The sequence below is a fragment of the Bos mutus genome, chromosome 11, assembly GCF_027580195.1.
Source record: "Bos mutus isolate GX-2022 chromosome 11, NWIPB_WYAK_1.1, whole genome shotgun sequence".
Classification (NCBI taxonomy): Eukaryota; Metazoa; Chordata; class Mammalia; order Artiodactyla; family Bovidae; genus Bos; species Bos mutus.
In genome coordinates, this window is record NC_091627.1 from 31,862,033 (window position 1) to 31,878,495 (window position 16,463).

General features: G+C 37.9%; 1 protein-coding gene across 5 annotated transcripts in view; it reads right to left on the minus strand.

The window, feature by feature from the left end:
- Positions 1–16,463, minus strand: part of ITSN2 (intersectin 2) — a 126,751-nt gene that overhangs the window by 37,435 nt on the left and 72,853 nt on the right. For all 5 annotated transcript variants that reach the window (XM_070379194.1, XM_070379193.1, XM_070379195.1 and 2 more), the window contains 7 exons: positions 16,101–16,237; positions 15,001–15,098; positions 11,155–11,321; positions 10,717–10,861; positions 7,355–7,560; positions 5,376–5,440; positions 2,529–2,695 (listed from right to left, as the gene is read on the minus strand). In XM_070379194.1, the coding sequence (XP_070235295.1) occupies positions 2,529–2,695; positions 5,376–5,440; positions 7,355–7,560; positions 10,717–10,861; positions 11,155–11,321; positions 15,001–15,098; positions 16,101–16,237 (985 nt within the window). The remainder of the gene's footprint in view (positions 1–2,528; positions 2,696–5,375; positions 5,441–7,354; positions 7,561–10,716; positions 10,862–11,154; positions 11,322–15,000; positions 15,099–16,100; positions 16,238–16,463) is intronic.

The following is a 16,463-nucleotide window of genomic DNA, read 5'->3' on the forward strand; positions in this document are numbered from 1 at the left end:
TTAAAAGTACACAGGCTATTAGGGACTAGAGATTTCTAATTCCCAGGGTTATCGTTTCTTTAGAGTAAGAGCAAAATAATGATTAACCTTATACTGATCAAATAAGTTAAGAATCCAATACTTATGGGAGATCTGATTCTGATAGAATACATTATATGTAAGTAGCTGATGTTGGCAACTCAACAGGAACAGCTCATTTTCTGAATCTTTTCTGAATATTAAATGTTAATACAAATACATTTCATCATTGGGGGGTCAGAATCAATGCCCACCACATATAACACATGTGCTCTGGCTATGTTAAGGCATATGTGAGTTTTGCTCCTGTTACATACAAGGTAATGCTTTTATTTTTAATTTTTTTGCCATGTTCCTCCTGAACCTGACCTAAGAATAAAGAATCAGATCAGATCAGTGGCTCAGTCATGTCCGACTCTTTGCGACCCCATGAATCGCAGCACGCCACGCCTCCCTGTCCATCACCAACTCCCACAGTTCACTCAGACTCACGTCCATCGAGTCAGTGATGCCATCCAGCCATCTCACCCTCTGTTGTCCCCTTCTCCTCCTGCCCCCAATCCCTCCCAGCATCAGGGTCTTTTCCAATGAATCAACTCTTTGCATGAGGTGGCCAAAGTACTGGAGTTTCAGCTTTAGCATCATTCCTTCCAAAGAAATCCCAGGGCTGATCTCCTTCAGAATGGACTGGTTGGATCTCTTTGCAGTCCAAGGGACTCTCAAGAGTCTTCTCCAACACCACAGTTCAAAAGCATCAATTCTTCGGCGCTCAGCCTTCTTCACAGTCCAACTCTCACATCACAGGAAAAACCATAGCCTTGACTGGATGAAGCTTTGTTGGCAAAGTAATGTCTCTGCTTTTGAATATGCTGTCTAGGTTGGTCATAACTTTCCTTCCAAGGAGTAAGCGTCTTTTAATTTCATGGCTGCAGTCACCATCTGTAGTGATATACATACCGGCAACTATGACCTGTTTGACTTTACAGGATAAGTTGGCCCAATCACACTTCTTATTTTTAGGAACTGTTATTTGTAGACGTTTTAATGATGGCCATTCTGTCAGGTGGTACTTCACTGTACTTTTGAATTTGCATTTCTCTAGTAAGCAGTGATGTTGAGCAGTTTTTCATGTGCCTATTGGTCATCTGTATTTCTTCTATGGAGAAATGTCTATTTAAGTTTTCTCCCCATTTTTCAATTGGGTTTTTTTTTTTTTTATTGGGTTGTTTTTTTGGTGTTGTTGAGTTGTATAAGCTGTTTGTGTATTTTGGAAATTAAGCCCTTGTCAGTTACATCATTTGCAAATATTTTCTCCCATTCTGTAGGTTGTCTTTTCATTTTGTTTATGGTTTCTATTACTATACAAAAGCTTGTAAGTTTATTAGGTCCCATTTGTTTATTTTTTGTTTTTATTTGTATTGCCCTTGGAGACTGACTGAAGAAAACAGTGGTATGATTTACATCAGAGAATGTTTTACCTGTGATCTCTTCTAGGTGTTTTATGGTGTCATGTCTTATGTTTAAGTCTTTAAGCCACAAATGTAATTTTTAAAATATTATATAATGAAAGGTAGCAATAAGTGAATACTTGCATAACTCAGTGATTCAGTATTTGCCAAATGATCAATGAATGATGTCATCACACTCGGTATGCAAAACAGACTGGTGAATTTAAAAAAAACAAAAACAAAAAAAACAATAAGGAATGTTCACTGATTTGGCTTCAGATTCTGCACTGCAAGTAATCTACAAGAATTTAGTACTTGTTAAGTTTTGGTACAGCAGTGTCAAAGAATATCCACAGGTATCCGAACATGTTATTAAAATACTTTTGTTATCGCTCATATTTGTGTGAGGTTGAATTTTCTTCAACTACTTCAACCAAAAGAATATACTACTCTTTCCATTAAATGCTTTTGAAGAGGGAGAAGTACATATTTGTTTTCCATTAAAAGCAAGTTATTTAAGTCATCATATAGTGGGTTTAATTTCGTTATTTCAAAATGAATTAGTAAATTTTTAAAAATTTCAGTCTTAATTTCTAATATGGGAAATATTGCTAGATATAATCCATATATTTTCAGAAACTTTGGAGTCCTCAATAACTTTTAAGAATGTGCAAAGTTCCTGAAATAAAAAAGTCTGGGAACTGCTGCTAGTGGTAGGAGAAAGGCAGCAGGAACTCTAAGTGTGGGCTGGGTCATAATAACGGCAGAGCCTCAAAGATTTACGGATTCCTTTTAAGCCTCCCTGAATCCAAACCATTCCCTAACTTCAGTTATCATGAGGTCTGCCCCTATCTATGGCTCTTGTTCTTGGAATTTCATAAAATCACTTCTCCTTTATCTAACAGGATCTCTGTGATAAACTATATTTTATTGGAGTTACCTTAAATGGTCTCCTTGTAACCAAAGCAGCCCAACCAAAACCATATGTAAGCATCCTTTATAAATATGAACCTTGAGCAACAGGAATGGAATGATTCTGTTTCTATACCAAAGTAACTCTACCTCCTGATCTTTTGGTTTGACATAATTTGATGGAAAAATTCCAGTTCTGTCTCCAATACTTCCTGTCCACCATTCTCCATCTTTCTGGGTCACCAATATTTCTTCACCTTCAGTGAAAGTCAAATCTCCAGGTTCTATACTTGAATATGAATAAAGTGCAATATACTCTGTAGGGAATAAAGAAAAAGAAAAACTAATTTTGGTTATAAGATTACAGAAGTAAAAAAAAAAAGTGTTAATTTCCAAGATTTTGAGTAAATTAGCTGTAAAAGACCTTGTGACTTAAGGAAACCTAATGTAAAGAGACGTTAACGTAAAAAGTAGAATGAAGTAATTACTTAATAATTACTAGAAAAAGACTGGGGCTCCCCAGGTGGTGCTAGTGGTAAAGAAATCGCCTGCCAGTGCAGGAATTGTAAGAGACACAGGTTCGATCCCTTTAATCAGGAAGATCCCTGGAGAAGGAAATTGCATCCTACTCCAGTATTCTTGCCTGGAGAATGACATGGACAGAGGAGGCTGGTGGGCTGCAGTCCATGGGACCACACAGTCAGATACAACTGAAGCGACTTAGGATGGATGGAAAGCTTTATCACAGGTTTCTTTTTTCCCACTGTATCATCATCATCATCATCATCATCATGTCACAGAGAATAACCCCAAAGCTACAAATATATATCAGTATCTCTACAGGGTCAAGACATGGAAAAGTTTTTTTAACCTTCTTACATATAGTTTAATCTCTTAAATTCTTTTCTCTTTAATTCTTTTATATACAGTTATGCAAATGCCCACTCTTCAGCTGACATCAATATGAGAGGCCAGTTTCCATCACAATGGTCCAGCTCCTAGCACGGTGCTTGGCATGGAATAGATGCTCCATAAATATTTGTTAATGAATAACCTTAAGGGAACTATTTAAGTTTTTATATGTATTTGTTGACATGAAATTTGATCTGCAGATCATAAACTGAAGATGACCAGAACCATCAAACAAAAACTATTTACTATCCACATTCCCATACTATTCAATTTAGCTGACTCAATAAAACAAAAAATGGACTGCAAGCTTAAGGTATGTTGTAATAAGCGAGGTTCTTTTCAAAATGCTCCTCACCACTTTCCTAGCATCATTCCACTGCCTTTATTCCACAGTACACCTCCGGCTCTAGGCTTGCTGGTAACTCAAGTTCCCTAGGACTTCCCTGGTGGCTCAGGCGGTAAAGCATCTGTCTACAATGAGGGAGACCTGGGTTCGATCCCTGGGTTGGGAAGATTCCCCTGGAAAAGGAAATGGCTATCCATTCCAGTACTATCGCCTGGAAAATCCCATGGACAGAGGAGCCTGGTAGGCTACAGTCCATGGGGTTGCAAAGAGTCGGACACGACTGAGCGACTTCAATTTCCTTTCCTAACCTTTCACAGCTGAGCCTTGGCTCACGCCTTTCCCTCTGTCCACCAAGCCTTCTCTTCCTTCATCACTAAGCAAGACCCTACTCATTGTTTAAGATGATTCAATGTGGCCACCTCTGTGGATTCATAGGTCCTACTCAAAATTGTGTTTTCATTTAGAATTTATTACAATCATATGCCTATCCTTCCCATTCTACTATTAGCACCTGGGAAACTGTGTTTTATTCATCCTTGTATATGATGAATAAAACATAATTCTAGGCTTTAGAATAGAATCTCTAATGTAGTAGATAATGAATAAACTGTTTAAATTACTATTAAACTGATTTTCTTGAGCAATATAAACAAAATGTAAACTATTCAACTAGTTTTACAATGGATATATACAATTCATTTATAAACCTATAAAACTATTACATAAAAACACTGTCTGAAGTAAGGATAGACATTTTTCAACACATTTTCAAAATTAAGATAGTCAAACCACCTAAGGGGCAACAAAAATTTCTTTGTAGTATTTATGATTAAAGTATATCTTGATTTCAAATCCTACTTAATGATTTATGTGCCATACTGTAATTAAAATGCAATTCAGCAAATTCCCTGGTGGGCCAGTTGTTAGGACTCCATGCTCTCACTGCCAAGGGCCTGGGTTCAATCCTTGGTCAGGGAACTAAAAATTCTACAAGCTGCACAGTGTGGCTAAAAAAAAAGGCAATTCATAAACAACTAAATGTACTAAAATTTCCTTATATTTTAAACATCTATAATATATAATAAAAGGAAAACAAAAAATTTTATGCTATTTCAACACTTATCTATTTATTTATTGAGGTCATGGTGGAGAGGTCTGACAGAATGTGGCCCACTGGAGAAGGGAATGGCAAACCACTTCAGTATTCTTGCCTTGAGAACCCCATGAACAATATGAAAAGGCAAAAAGATAGGACACTGAAAGATGAACTCCCCAGGTCAGTAGATACCCAATATGCTACTGGGAGCTGACTCATTTGAAAAGACCCTGATGTTAGGAAAGACAGAGCAGGAGAAGGGGACAACAGAGATGAGATGGTTGGATGGCGTCACCGACTCAATGGATATGAGTCTGGGTAGACTCGGAGTTGGTGATGGACAGGGAGGCCTGGCATGCTGCGGTTCATGGGGTCGCAAACGGTCGGACACAACTGAGTGACTGAACTGAACTGATACGAACTTTTATAGTACTGATTTTTTTAAAGTGTCAAGTATTTTCAGTCATTTATTTTCTATCTCCTAAATATTCATGTGAAATAGAGTGGCAGCAGGTTTCTTCTAATTTCACTTTAACACTGAAGACACAAAAGCAATAAGAGTAACAACTGTGGGAAGTCAGTTATATAACTAGTCAGTAGCTAATCTGACCTCCATCCAATTTACAAATTAACCAAAGCTCACCTTCTCCCACTGTACAGGCTGCAGAGGCAGGTTTCTTGTTTACAGATGCATACAAAGCTTCTGGTCTGCCAAATAAACACACAAAACAGATAAAAAACAATAATAATACAATAAAAAGGGTATCATCACATAAATAAAAAAGAAAGACGGTTTGATGAAGACAGCACGTTTTTAGCAGTGTGCTCTTTTAAGGGCTAAAATTAACTGAAATATTGTCTCAGTACACAAGCTAGAAATACGCTCATACACTTCAAAATCTTAGTGGATTATAAACTGCCTACTTACAAACTACTAAATTTTTAAAATCCATTTAATTTCAATATGATTTATAAATAGTTCTTCAAATGTGAGTTATTTGGCTTTTCTAAATCTAAAAGACATTACACACTGGTAAATGGGCAGTCATTTGGTGAAGCACATATGGGGCTGGATTTGGTTAGAAAAAAATAAGGACAATTATAAATTTTACTACTTGTTTACAGCACAGTACATTTAAAATATATAAAAATAACAGCACTTTATTTTTACATCTGGAAACATATATAGCTTTTATTTTTCAATTTAACCTAGGAAACTGTTCTAAAAAATCTAGAAAACTGTGGCAGTAAGAACCAGACATCTGTATATATATCAGGGGTCCCCAATTATGTGACCAAATTGTATAGTGAAGCAGTTTTCGGGTTAAAAGTGGACTCTTACTACAACTCATGGGCACACCAAATGGACTGCCTGGCTGAATTCTCCATTACTATAGGTTTTCAAGTTGCGTGCCCTGTTAGAAAGGATCAGTAATCGAATGAAAAGTTAGAAGAAATGTCTTTTTAAGCATTTAAACTTAACCTATTTGTGTCTATGTGTTCCTTCTCTGTAAAATGTTATGGAGTTTAAATAAGATAATTACCATAAAGGGTCTGGCACAGTGCCAGCACACACATCAGCTATTACTGTTGCTACTGTTATCACACGCTCTAGAATTCCACGTCAGTTTGAAAAGTAAATGTCTTCTGACATTTGAACTAAAAATTAATGTACAGAACCTTAGCACTGAAAGAATTTTTAAAGATTTTTTAGTTATTTTCATTAAATCAATGAAAAAACTCGAGACCAAGAAGGCTTACCCCATACAGTCTGGCAAAAATAGAATCAGAACTCAAGGATCTTAATTTCCAATGACCCCATTCCTTTTCAATAAATCATTTTGCTTTTCTATTTAGACCAACTTCCACATAAAACACAAGTGATAATTATCCACAGCTACATTAGAGTACTTAGTTCTTGGTAGTAAAGATGTTTGATGACCTGACTCCCCTACAGACTGGGAAATAAAGACCAGAGACCCCATCCGGTTTTGTTTTTTGTTCATGCAAAAGTTTCATTCGTGTGTTCTTTCGTTAGCTCCTCTCTTCACTAAGCAAGTATGATTGAGCAGCTACTAGGCATTAAGGTCACACTAGGTATCGAAAATCTAAAATGCGAACAAAAAAGACGTGAATCCCACCTCCTAGAGCTTATGATCTAATAAGGAATATAGGTAAGAAGGGAAATAGCTACAACACAGTGTGTCATGAGCACCAAGAAAGGTGACCTTTGCAAGGAACTCTGGAGATCCAGAGATGGGAAAGGCAGAGGCAAGGCCCTCAGTAAAGGTTTATCTAAATATTGACAGTTCACAGTAAACAAGGGAGAAAGCTCCAAAGGAAATGAACAATAACTTCTCTAACCTGCTGGTGCAAAGAAAGCAAACGATCTAAAATTTTAAGCACTTTGAAAACTTTAGGAATCTGAAATAACTAGAATAAAAGATATTCTAAAACTGGTACAAATACCTTAGGTATTTCACTCTAGGAATCACCATTCTGATATTCAGACTTAAGTTTAAACTTCTAATTTTCCTGCACAGCCAGTTGTACTTTGGCTGACTCATCAGTGAAACTGGCAACATCCACATCTCATGTAAACACACAAAACTAAGTGCTTACTCTTCCCGCTTAACTTCACTCCCAGGGATGATTTTGACGTAAGATTTCGGAAACCATCCTCTTCCTCCGTGAACCTCCCCAAACCACCAATTTTCTTGCTGCTCTAAGACAGTAATAATATCATGTTTTGAGAAGTTCAAGTGGTTTTCTTTCTTTGCAGTCCAAGAACAAAGGGCCTGTGCTTTCAGGTTTTCTACAACCTGTCCCTGTGAATACAAAACCACAAAATCAGAAACAAACAGAAAACAATGACAACTGTCATTTCTGTTTCCCAGGATATAACATACTTACTGCTCAAACAACAGACTGGTTTGGTATGGCGGTGAGTTATTATCAATGATGACTTAAGATAATCTTAATCTACTGATTTAAAATTATGTATGACAGACAACCATCTGAATAGCCTTCTATGAATTTAAAGACCCAACACTTACCATTCAAGGAGACACCTTGGCATTAAGCACCATGGGTATGGAAGGCAAACCCTGTACTGAAGAAGCGTACTCATAGACCCACTAAGTATGTATCAGGTAACAAATGAAAAGGGAAACCTTTCTTTCCTCACTTGCAAGTCTCCGCACTGCAGTGGATCCAGTTTATTCCACAAGGAATGGAGATGCAGCTGTGCTCGACCTTCTTCCACTTTCGTTTTCTGTCTCCTAACTTCTTCATATTCTTCTTCTTCCTTTCTTGTCTTCTCTCAGAGGAAGGAGTGTTTCTGTTTTGTTGATAAGGCTAACCCCTCTACCTGGGCTCTAAACTTTCTACAAGGTCCTCCCATTTTCTAAAAATATTTTGTAACTTCGTGAATTCTCTCTTTTGAATCTTTAATGTCTTTACTTCTCTACTTAATTCTACTTCTAACTTTCTTAAAGAAACAGAAATCTTGCACTTGCTTTCCAATTTCACCTCTCAGTCCATTCTAATTTAGGTTCTGCAATTGTTTTACTATTAAACTTCTTGACAAGGTCACTGATAACGTCAGAGCCAAAAGCTTCTTCAAACCCTTTCTTTCCCTGATCTCTGATTGGTGGTGACATCACTGAAACCCCTCCACTTTTCTGAAGCTCACAGTCTGGTGACTGATGGCTCCTCTTTGGTCCAGCCTCTTTCTCTTCCTGTTTCACATGATTTCTCTTAAAATCTTATTTATGCCTAGGATCTCTCAAATCTGTATCTTTTAAAATTTATATACTTTTATTTATTTATTTCTGGCTGGGCAGAGTCTTCATTGCTGCTCAGGCTTTTCTCTAGTTGCAGGGAGTGGGGGCTACTCTCTAGCTGTGGTGCTCAGGCTTCTTGTTGCAGTGGCTTCTCCTGTTGCAGAGCACAGGTTCTAGGGTGCATGGGTTCAGTAGGTGAAGCTCGTGGGCTCGAGTGCACAGGCTCAGTAGTTGTGGTACACAGGCTTAGTTGCTCTGTGGCATGTGGGATCTTCCTGGATCAGGGATCAAACTCATGTCTCCTGCATTAGCAGGGGTCTTTTTTACCACTGAGCTACCAGAGAAGCCCTCAAATCTATATTTTAACTGTAACTTTATCTTTTGACCTCTAGACTTGTAAATCAAGCTGCCTGCTGGGCCTGGCCCTCATGCTTAGGTATACAAATACCTAAGTTATACATCTGAAATGTAATCACTTTTAGAACTCACCAAACCCATTCCTCCTACATTGTACAATGATACCACCATCCTCTCAGTCACTTGAGCTAAAGACCTTGAAGAGGTATCTTTAACTTCAACTTCTTCCTCATTCCTCACGTTCGATGGATTGCCAAATTTTGGTTGACTAATACTTTTTTAAGTCCCTCTCCTCTTCTGTATATTTTCACTACTGTGACACTGATTCACAGCATCACCTGTTACTACTGTAATATCCTCCCTTTGGTGGTCTCCTCCCTTTGCTTCCTTCTACCAATCTGGCCTCTACATGACTGCCAGAGTTCTCTCTCTAAAATACACAACTCAACTCTCCTTTTGAAAACCTTCACGGGCTTTCCACTGGTAGCTCAGCTGGTAAAGAATCCACCTGCAATGCGGGAGAGACCTGGGTTCGATCACTGGGTTGGGAAGATCTCCTGGAGAAGGGAACGGCTACCCACTCCAGTATTCTGGCCTGGAGAATTCCATGGACAGAGGAGCCTGGCAAGCTATAGACCACGGGGTCGCAAACAGTCAGACACGACTGAGGGACGTTCACATGGACTTTCCACTGCCAGCTGCTTAGTATGACATTAAATGCTTCACAAATAAATCTCAACCTCTCTCTCCAACTACATTTTAACACTTTCTTTATGAATCTGGTAATCTAGCCACACTATAAACAATACTTGTTTCCTATAAACTCCTGTGTTAACATGCCTCAGTGACTTTCCCCAAATTGTTCTTTCACAGGAATAACTTTCCTTCTCTGTTTGTTAAAAGCTTGCTCATTTTTGAGGGTTCTACTGAAATTGTGAAGCCTATTGTGAAGCCTGCTCTGATTCCCACTGGTTGAACTGAAATACTCTCTCTTCTGTATACCCCTTAGGATTTCATAAAATATCTTCATTACAACACTTCTCATACAGTTTTTTATTTGTGTCTTCATTAGCTGATGACTAACGACAGAATTTTCTTCCATTAAATTTCTAGCACAGAATAAATGCCTAGGACCTATGGTCACACAATAAACATTTTTTGAATAAGGTGAAATCTGCAGGACTCTATTCTGATAAAGTCTGCAATTTCTTTTTAATAATGTTAATGTAACAATGGGCTTCCCTCATAGCTCAGTCTGTAAAGAATCTGCCTGCAATGCAGGAGACCAGGGTTCGATTCCTGGGTCGGGAAGACTCCCTGGAGAAGGAAATGGCAATCCACTCCAGTATTCTTGCCTGGAGAATCCCATGGACAAAGGCGCCTGTCCATGAGGTTGCAAGAGTCTGACATGACTTAGAGACTAAACTACCAGCAATGTAAATGCTTGCATCTTGTTTACATCTAGACCAGAGGCTAAATACACATGTAATACAGTTCTCACACAATGACTTATTTAAGGAAAACACAAACAAACAAAAAAAACCCCAAGCCCACAGCTCTTCTTACAATAACTACAAATTAAGAATATAATCAAATTTGTAAAGATGATATTTTGAGTTTAGAAACCTTAGCTGGTACCAACTTGTTACTAAGAGAATAAACTGTTGAGAAATCCCTAATAATTTCAACTTTGTATCACATATGAATGGTTAAGAACCAAAACAAAATGCTACAAACTGGTAAATGAATCAATGAAGCCTTTGTGCAAAAATCTTCATTCTATTTTACATGAAGCATGAGCAATGTCAAAGAATAAAACACACAAAAATGAAACATACAAACCTGTCCATGAATCGGTGATACAGACACAGGGGACACAGTGCGAGTAAAAGCTGATTTTTTCTGCCATGATGTGTTAACACTTAGGTTTGAAAAAGATACATTTCGATAATCGATCACAGATGCTGGTTGGTTTGAAGAAAGTGATCTATAAATATAACAATATGATGTAAGTATACTTAATTGTTTAGAATCTAATGAAGTACTACCAATTTATCTACTCATATATAATATACATTGTGCTTAAACACAAATTATTAAAAAAAATCATGACCTATGTTTTTATTTACTAAACTTCAGTATTAAATTTGGAACAAAAGGTACTCTGACAGAGTCCAGTGCAGATTACAACATGATTAAATATCAGGTTAACACAAATACATATTAGGGATTCAAACATGTGCAGTGACATATAAATTCCATTATTAGCTAAAAACTTACTCAGAAGTTGAGGTAGCAGATACTGTAGGAGGAAGTAAGGCCTTCTTAGGAGACACAGATTTTTCACTTGATGTCACTTTTTCTACATAATTGCCTGGAAACCAGCCAAAATTTCCTTGAAAACTACCATAAAGCCAACCAGGTTCTCCTACAGTTTTTTCATCAACCTATGGAAACAAAAAGAAGAATTAGCAGTGGTTGAAAAGCCACATATTTGCAAAGAGAAGAGATGCAGAACACTGTCCAGCAGCCTAATTTTCAGAATCAAGTCCATCTAAAGAGTTGGACATGACTGAGCGACTGAACTGAACTGAACTACATGGTTAAAGCATTTTCTACAATAGGTTACTACCTCTAACAATTGACAAGGTGCCCTTTTAAACTTAAATTTTTAATTTTATCCAAGTTAATACACAAAAATAGTTCACAAAGACCAGTAGAATCTCCATGAAGGCAAGAATAACAAACCCCAGGAATTATACAACCTAAACCTGATTTAAATATTTGGTCTCAAGGTGAGGAATTACTGAAATGTATGAGTACTGGTGTTCAAACACTAACTTCCTCTTTTTCTTACCAACTTTTAAAAGCATAATTTCTTTAATATTGTTTCCTAATTTTTTCAACCTTATGAAAAAGAAACTGCCCATTCATTTATTCTTCAGAGTTAGGCCAGATTTGCTTTGTAAGCAGTCAATTTTAATCAATTTTATACTTGTCATTTATGATTATAATTAATTTCTAGTTGGCAATTAACATAGAGACCTAAGCTAGGAAATTTTACATAAATTCTCACAGGCCTAGAGAAACTATTACTTCGAAAACAGCATTAACAGATAAGACTAGAAACAGGTTGTGATGAAAAATGTTGCCAGGGTTCAGAGGAATTTCTAATTTATTTCACTTTTCTCAAACCTCCTCTGCCATTTTCTCGCATTAAATTGATTAGATCTTGCCTCCTATCTTAACAACAATACAGAAGCCCTCAGATTTGACATCACCTCTACTTCAGCAAAATTTATGATCCCATCCACTCTTTCATCCAGCCCTCCAACCACAAAGGAAAATGACCCAGTCCTTCCACCTCTCCCTCTTCCTGGGCTCTAGACCCCAAGCCCTCCACGTTGTCAAGAATCTTTCGCGTCTCCATCCGTTGGTCAGAACAGAGAGGTCTGACAGGGAGGCCTGAGGTGCCTTCCTGAGCGTTCTGTGTTCTATGTGTTGATATGAATGGTGGCTTCAATGATTTATGTTGTCATTGTTTTACTTTCGAGGTCGTGTCTCTTTTGCAACCCCATGGACTGCAGCCCGCCAGACTCCTCTGTCCATGGGATTTCCTAGGCAAGAATACTGGAGTGGGTGGCCATTTCCTCCTCCAGGGGATCTTCCTGACCCAGGGAATGAACTCATATCTCCTGCACTGGCAGGTGGATTCTTTCACCACGAGCCACCTGGGAAGCCCTTTCAAAGATTTACATATGTGTATAAATTATTGGAGCTACTCACTGATGGCTGTGCACTTTACTAAATGTAAATTATAGCTTAATTGGGAAAAAAAAGTCTATTTGTAATTTACTCTTTCTGGTATCATTAACCCTTTTTCTCTGCAGACCCTTTCTATCATTAAACTTGGTCAAGCTTCTGCCAAGTTAAAAAAACAAGAAAACAGAACAACTTCCCTCAATCCACATTTGTCATTATTTTCCACCTTCACTTCCTTCTCCCCTTCAGAAGCCAAGCTCCTTCAAGAGTTTTATATACTCACTGTCTCCTCTTTCTTTCCCTCCAACTGTTCCTCAACTCACAGAAATTCGGCCTCTTCCTCCACTATTCCACTCAACGAATACTCTTCTTCTCAAGGTTAATAGTAACTGTGCTGCTGCTAATACAGTGGTTATTTTTTCTAAAGCACTGTCTTGTTTTACATGTGGACCACTCTTTTCTCAAAATCCCCTGACACCACACTCTGTTTTCTTTCTTTCTCTAGTCGTTCTTTTCTGGCTCCCCTTCCTCTGACAATCCCTCAGTGTCCATGCTTCCCAGAGAGTGCTCCCTCAGCCACGTTCCCCCTTCTTTATTCCCCCTTAGGGGAGCTCTGCCACAGTCACGTCTTCAATGACCATCACAACACACTAATGACATCCAAACTGGCCCCCTCTGACCTTTTCCAGAGATCTCTCTAGATACCTCTGGATATGTAACTGCTGCCTAGAAATCTGAAACTCATTCCAAACTGAACTCATTATAATTCCCACTTAAATTTCCTCCTTTTAATCTTCCTCTCTTAGTGAATGAACACAATTATTAACTAAGCTGTCCAAATCAGGTGTGTGCATGCATGCTAAGCTGCTTCAGTCATGTCCAACTCTTTGCAACCCTATGGACTGTAGCCCACCTGGCTCCTCTGTCCATGGAGATTCTCCAGTGAGAATACTGGAGTGGGTTGCCATGCCCTCCTCCAGGGGATCTTCCTGTCCCAGGGCTTGAACCTGCATCTCTTGCATCTCTTGCATTGGCAGGCAGGTTCTTTACCGCTAGTGCTACCTGGGAAGCCTCCAAATCAGATATCTGACAGTAACTCATGACATTCTTTACATCAACGATTCGGCAAAGAACATAAACACTCAAGAAACTCGCAGCCAACCTTATGTTCCTGCTGTCACCACCACCAGATTGGCCCTCTGACTGTGGGAGAGATCTGTTCTAAAGTGGGCAGCTGTCCACACCCTTCTTCTACTTCTTTGGGATATCTATCTTTCTCAATGAACTATAAACTTATTCAGAGCCGAGACTGAATTGTTTACTATATCCCTAGCCTAGTGTAGCCTCCAACAAGAATTTGCTGAAACAAAAGATATAATCAAAAATATAAGTAGGCTCTTGGCCAGACATGCCCAGACAGGCTGTATTTCTTCATTCTTGGACACCACCTCATCACCGCCAACTAGACAAGGAGGAATGGCAGGGTCAGGGGACTGGGGACTCAAGCTGCCTACGTAATGGACCTCCCTCAGCTGAGGAGCAGCTACGCATGGCCACTGTGGCAATGGCAACAGAAGCAGTGTGTAGCTGGGGAGGATACTGAGCATCTGAATAGTTGGTTCTTGTAAACCCTAGTCCAAGTACCATTCAGCTTTTGCTACTCAACTGATAAAATACACCAAACTGGTGACAACGCAGGTTAAAAAAAGGAAACAGACACTGGCTAGGTAATCTAACCTTTGTTTTCTAAGAAGAAAACTGAAGACGGGACTAAAATCCAAGTCGCTATGCTTTTACAGCCTGTATTCTTCCTAATGTATCACAATAGCTCAATCGATGCTATTCCCTGCATCTTCTCTTATTCATCCATTTTACATGGCATGTGATTATACAATAAAATCCTTTTTGTTCTGCATCTAGTTAGAACTACAGAACCTAACTCTTTCAACTCTTTTAATGGTTGTCAGAAAATAACTAGCTCTCCCAAATGCCATTGTGATTTATTAAAATAAAATCAGTGTCACTTTTTATGGCATAAAGCAGCATGGCCTAGTGAAAAGAACACTGGGTTTAGAAATGAAAAGACATGTACTCGCACTCCATGCTGGCAGCGTGCCACTGAGGATGACAGCTTATGTAAGTCTTCCTTACCTGTAATGTCCTCTGCAGATCTGCAGTATGTCTTAAGAACCAAATGAGGTGATGCTGAAGATGTATTTTTAAAATGGTAAATTACTGTATAATTCTTTACTGTCTGAGCCACCAGGGAAGCCCCATAATAGTATACTCAATATTATTATTGAAAGTAATATAGTACAGTGCACTCAGCTTATTCATGAGAAAAGAAAAGACTTTGTTTCCAACCTGTATTATATCCCCAGAATTAAAACTCATTTCATCATGGTTCCTTGCTTCAAAGCGATATAACGCTCTGTAATTCACCAAAGTACCAGCTGGCTCACCTAAAGAGAAGATTATTATCATTATTTGCTTCTTTCATAGATACACATCTTTGCTATGACTCAATGAAGAGCTCAAAAAGAAAAAAAAACAAACAAACTGAGCACCAAACAGTATAATGAGAATCCATTTGATATAGGCTTTAAGTATTTTTAACAGTCACAGAATCAATATAAAAAACAAACAAGGATATTTGTCTTAAGCAGGATGCAGCAAAACAAAGAGAGGACTGGCAGGATGTGTCACACGCATGGATAAGGGAAGGCGAGGATGGTGACCAAGCTGTGCCAGGCGGAGGGAGACTAAGCTGCAAGGGGCTTAATTTAATCTGTGGAGGTCAGACTATCACAGGGAAGATGAATACAAAAGGGAGGTCACAAGTGAGGAAGTGAGTCAGTATAAACAGGGTTAATTACAGATTCATCAGTATGGTTCTAAAACCAAACACAGCAGAAGGGCTCACAAGTATACTAGACTTACTAAAGATATTTTACTTTGTTCATTTGTAGAATAAATGCTTTAACTTAAAAAATTTTTAATACACTGTATCATTAATAATGATTCAAAAATATGCGTATCCAGAAAAGATACAATAATACTTAAGTTGTTAATATTTTAGAAATACACTGGGAAGGGGTACTAAAAACAACGTATATCATCTGAGAAAATTTCACTGTGCAAAGACTTAACAGTTTACTGTTACTCCATTAAAATAAACAGTTTAGTTACACTAGTGAAATAAAGTATTTTAAATTACTTCAGTTATGAACACTGTGTCCAGGTTTATGCATCGGTAGTGATGACTACTTTCTTTTCGTCATTTTAAGATTTCTACCCTCAATCTGTTTTAGTAAGACTACATATTTCTCATCCAAGTTTAAATTAGAAAAAGAATTAGCATCCACTTAAATTTTCTTCTTGCCTCATTAGAACCTTTTTTTCTTGTTGCTTTTGTTGCTCTGTTTCAGAAAAATCAAACCAATTATTTTTATCCTTATCCTTACTTTGTTTCTCCTCAGCTTTCCGCTCCACTTCTTGAACTTTTTCCTGTGCTTTTTCTTCTTGGAGTCGTTTTTGTTTTTCTTCTTCCTCCTTTCTAAGATTTTCTTTCCATAAGTTTTCTTTTCCTTGTTTTGCTTTCCTTTATAAAAAAGAAAAAGTTTGCATAATGTCCTAAATTTCTTTCATGCAAAATAAAAATATAATAGATCTTCTTCCTGACAAACTGAAGAAAAATTAATATTTCTTATATATTTAAATATAATCTTAAACATAATTATGTATTTACTACATACAGCAAAGACATGTGAGGGGGAGTGGAGAAACCATGGGGAATCAGGGCTGAAGGAGAAAACCAATTAGTCAAT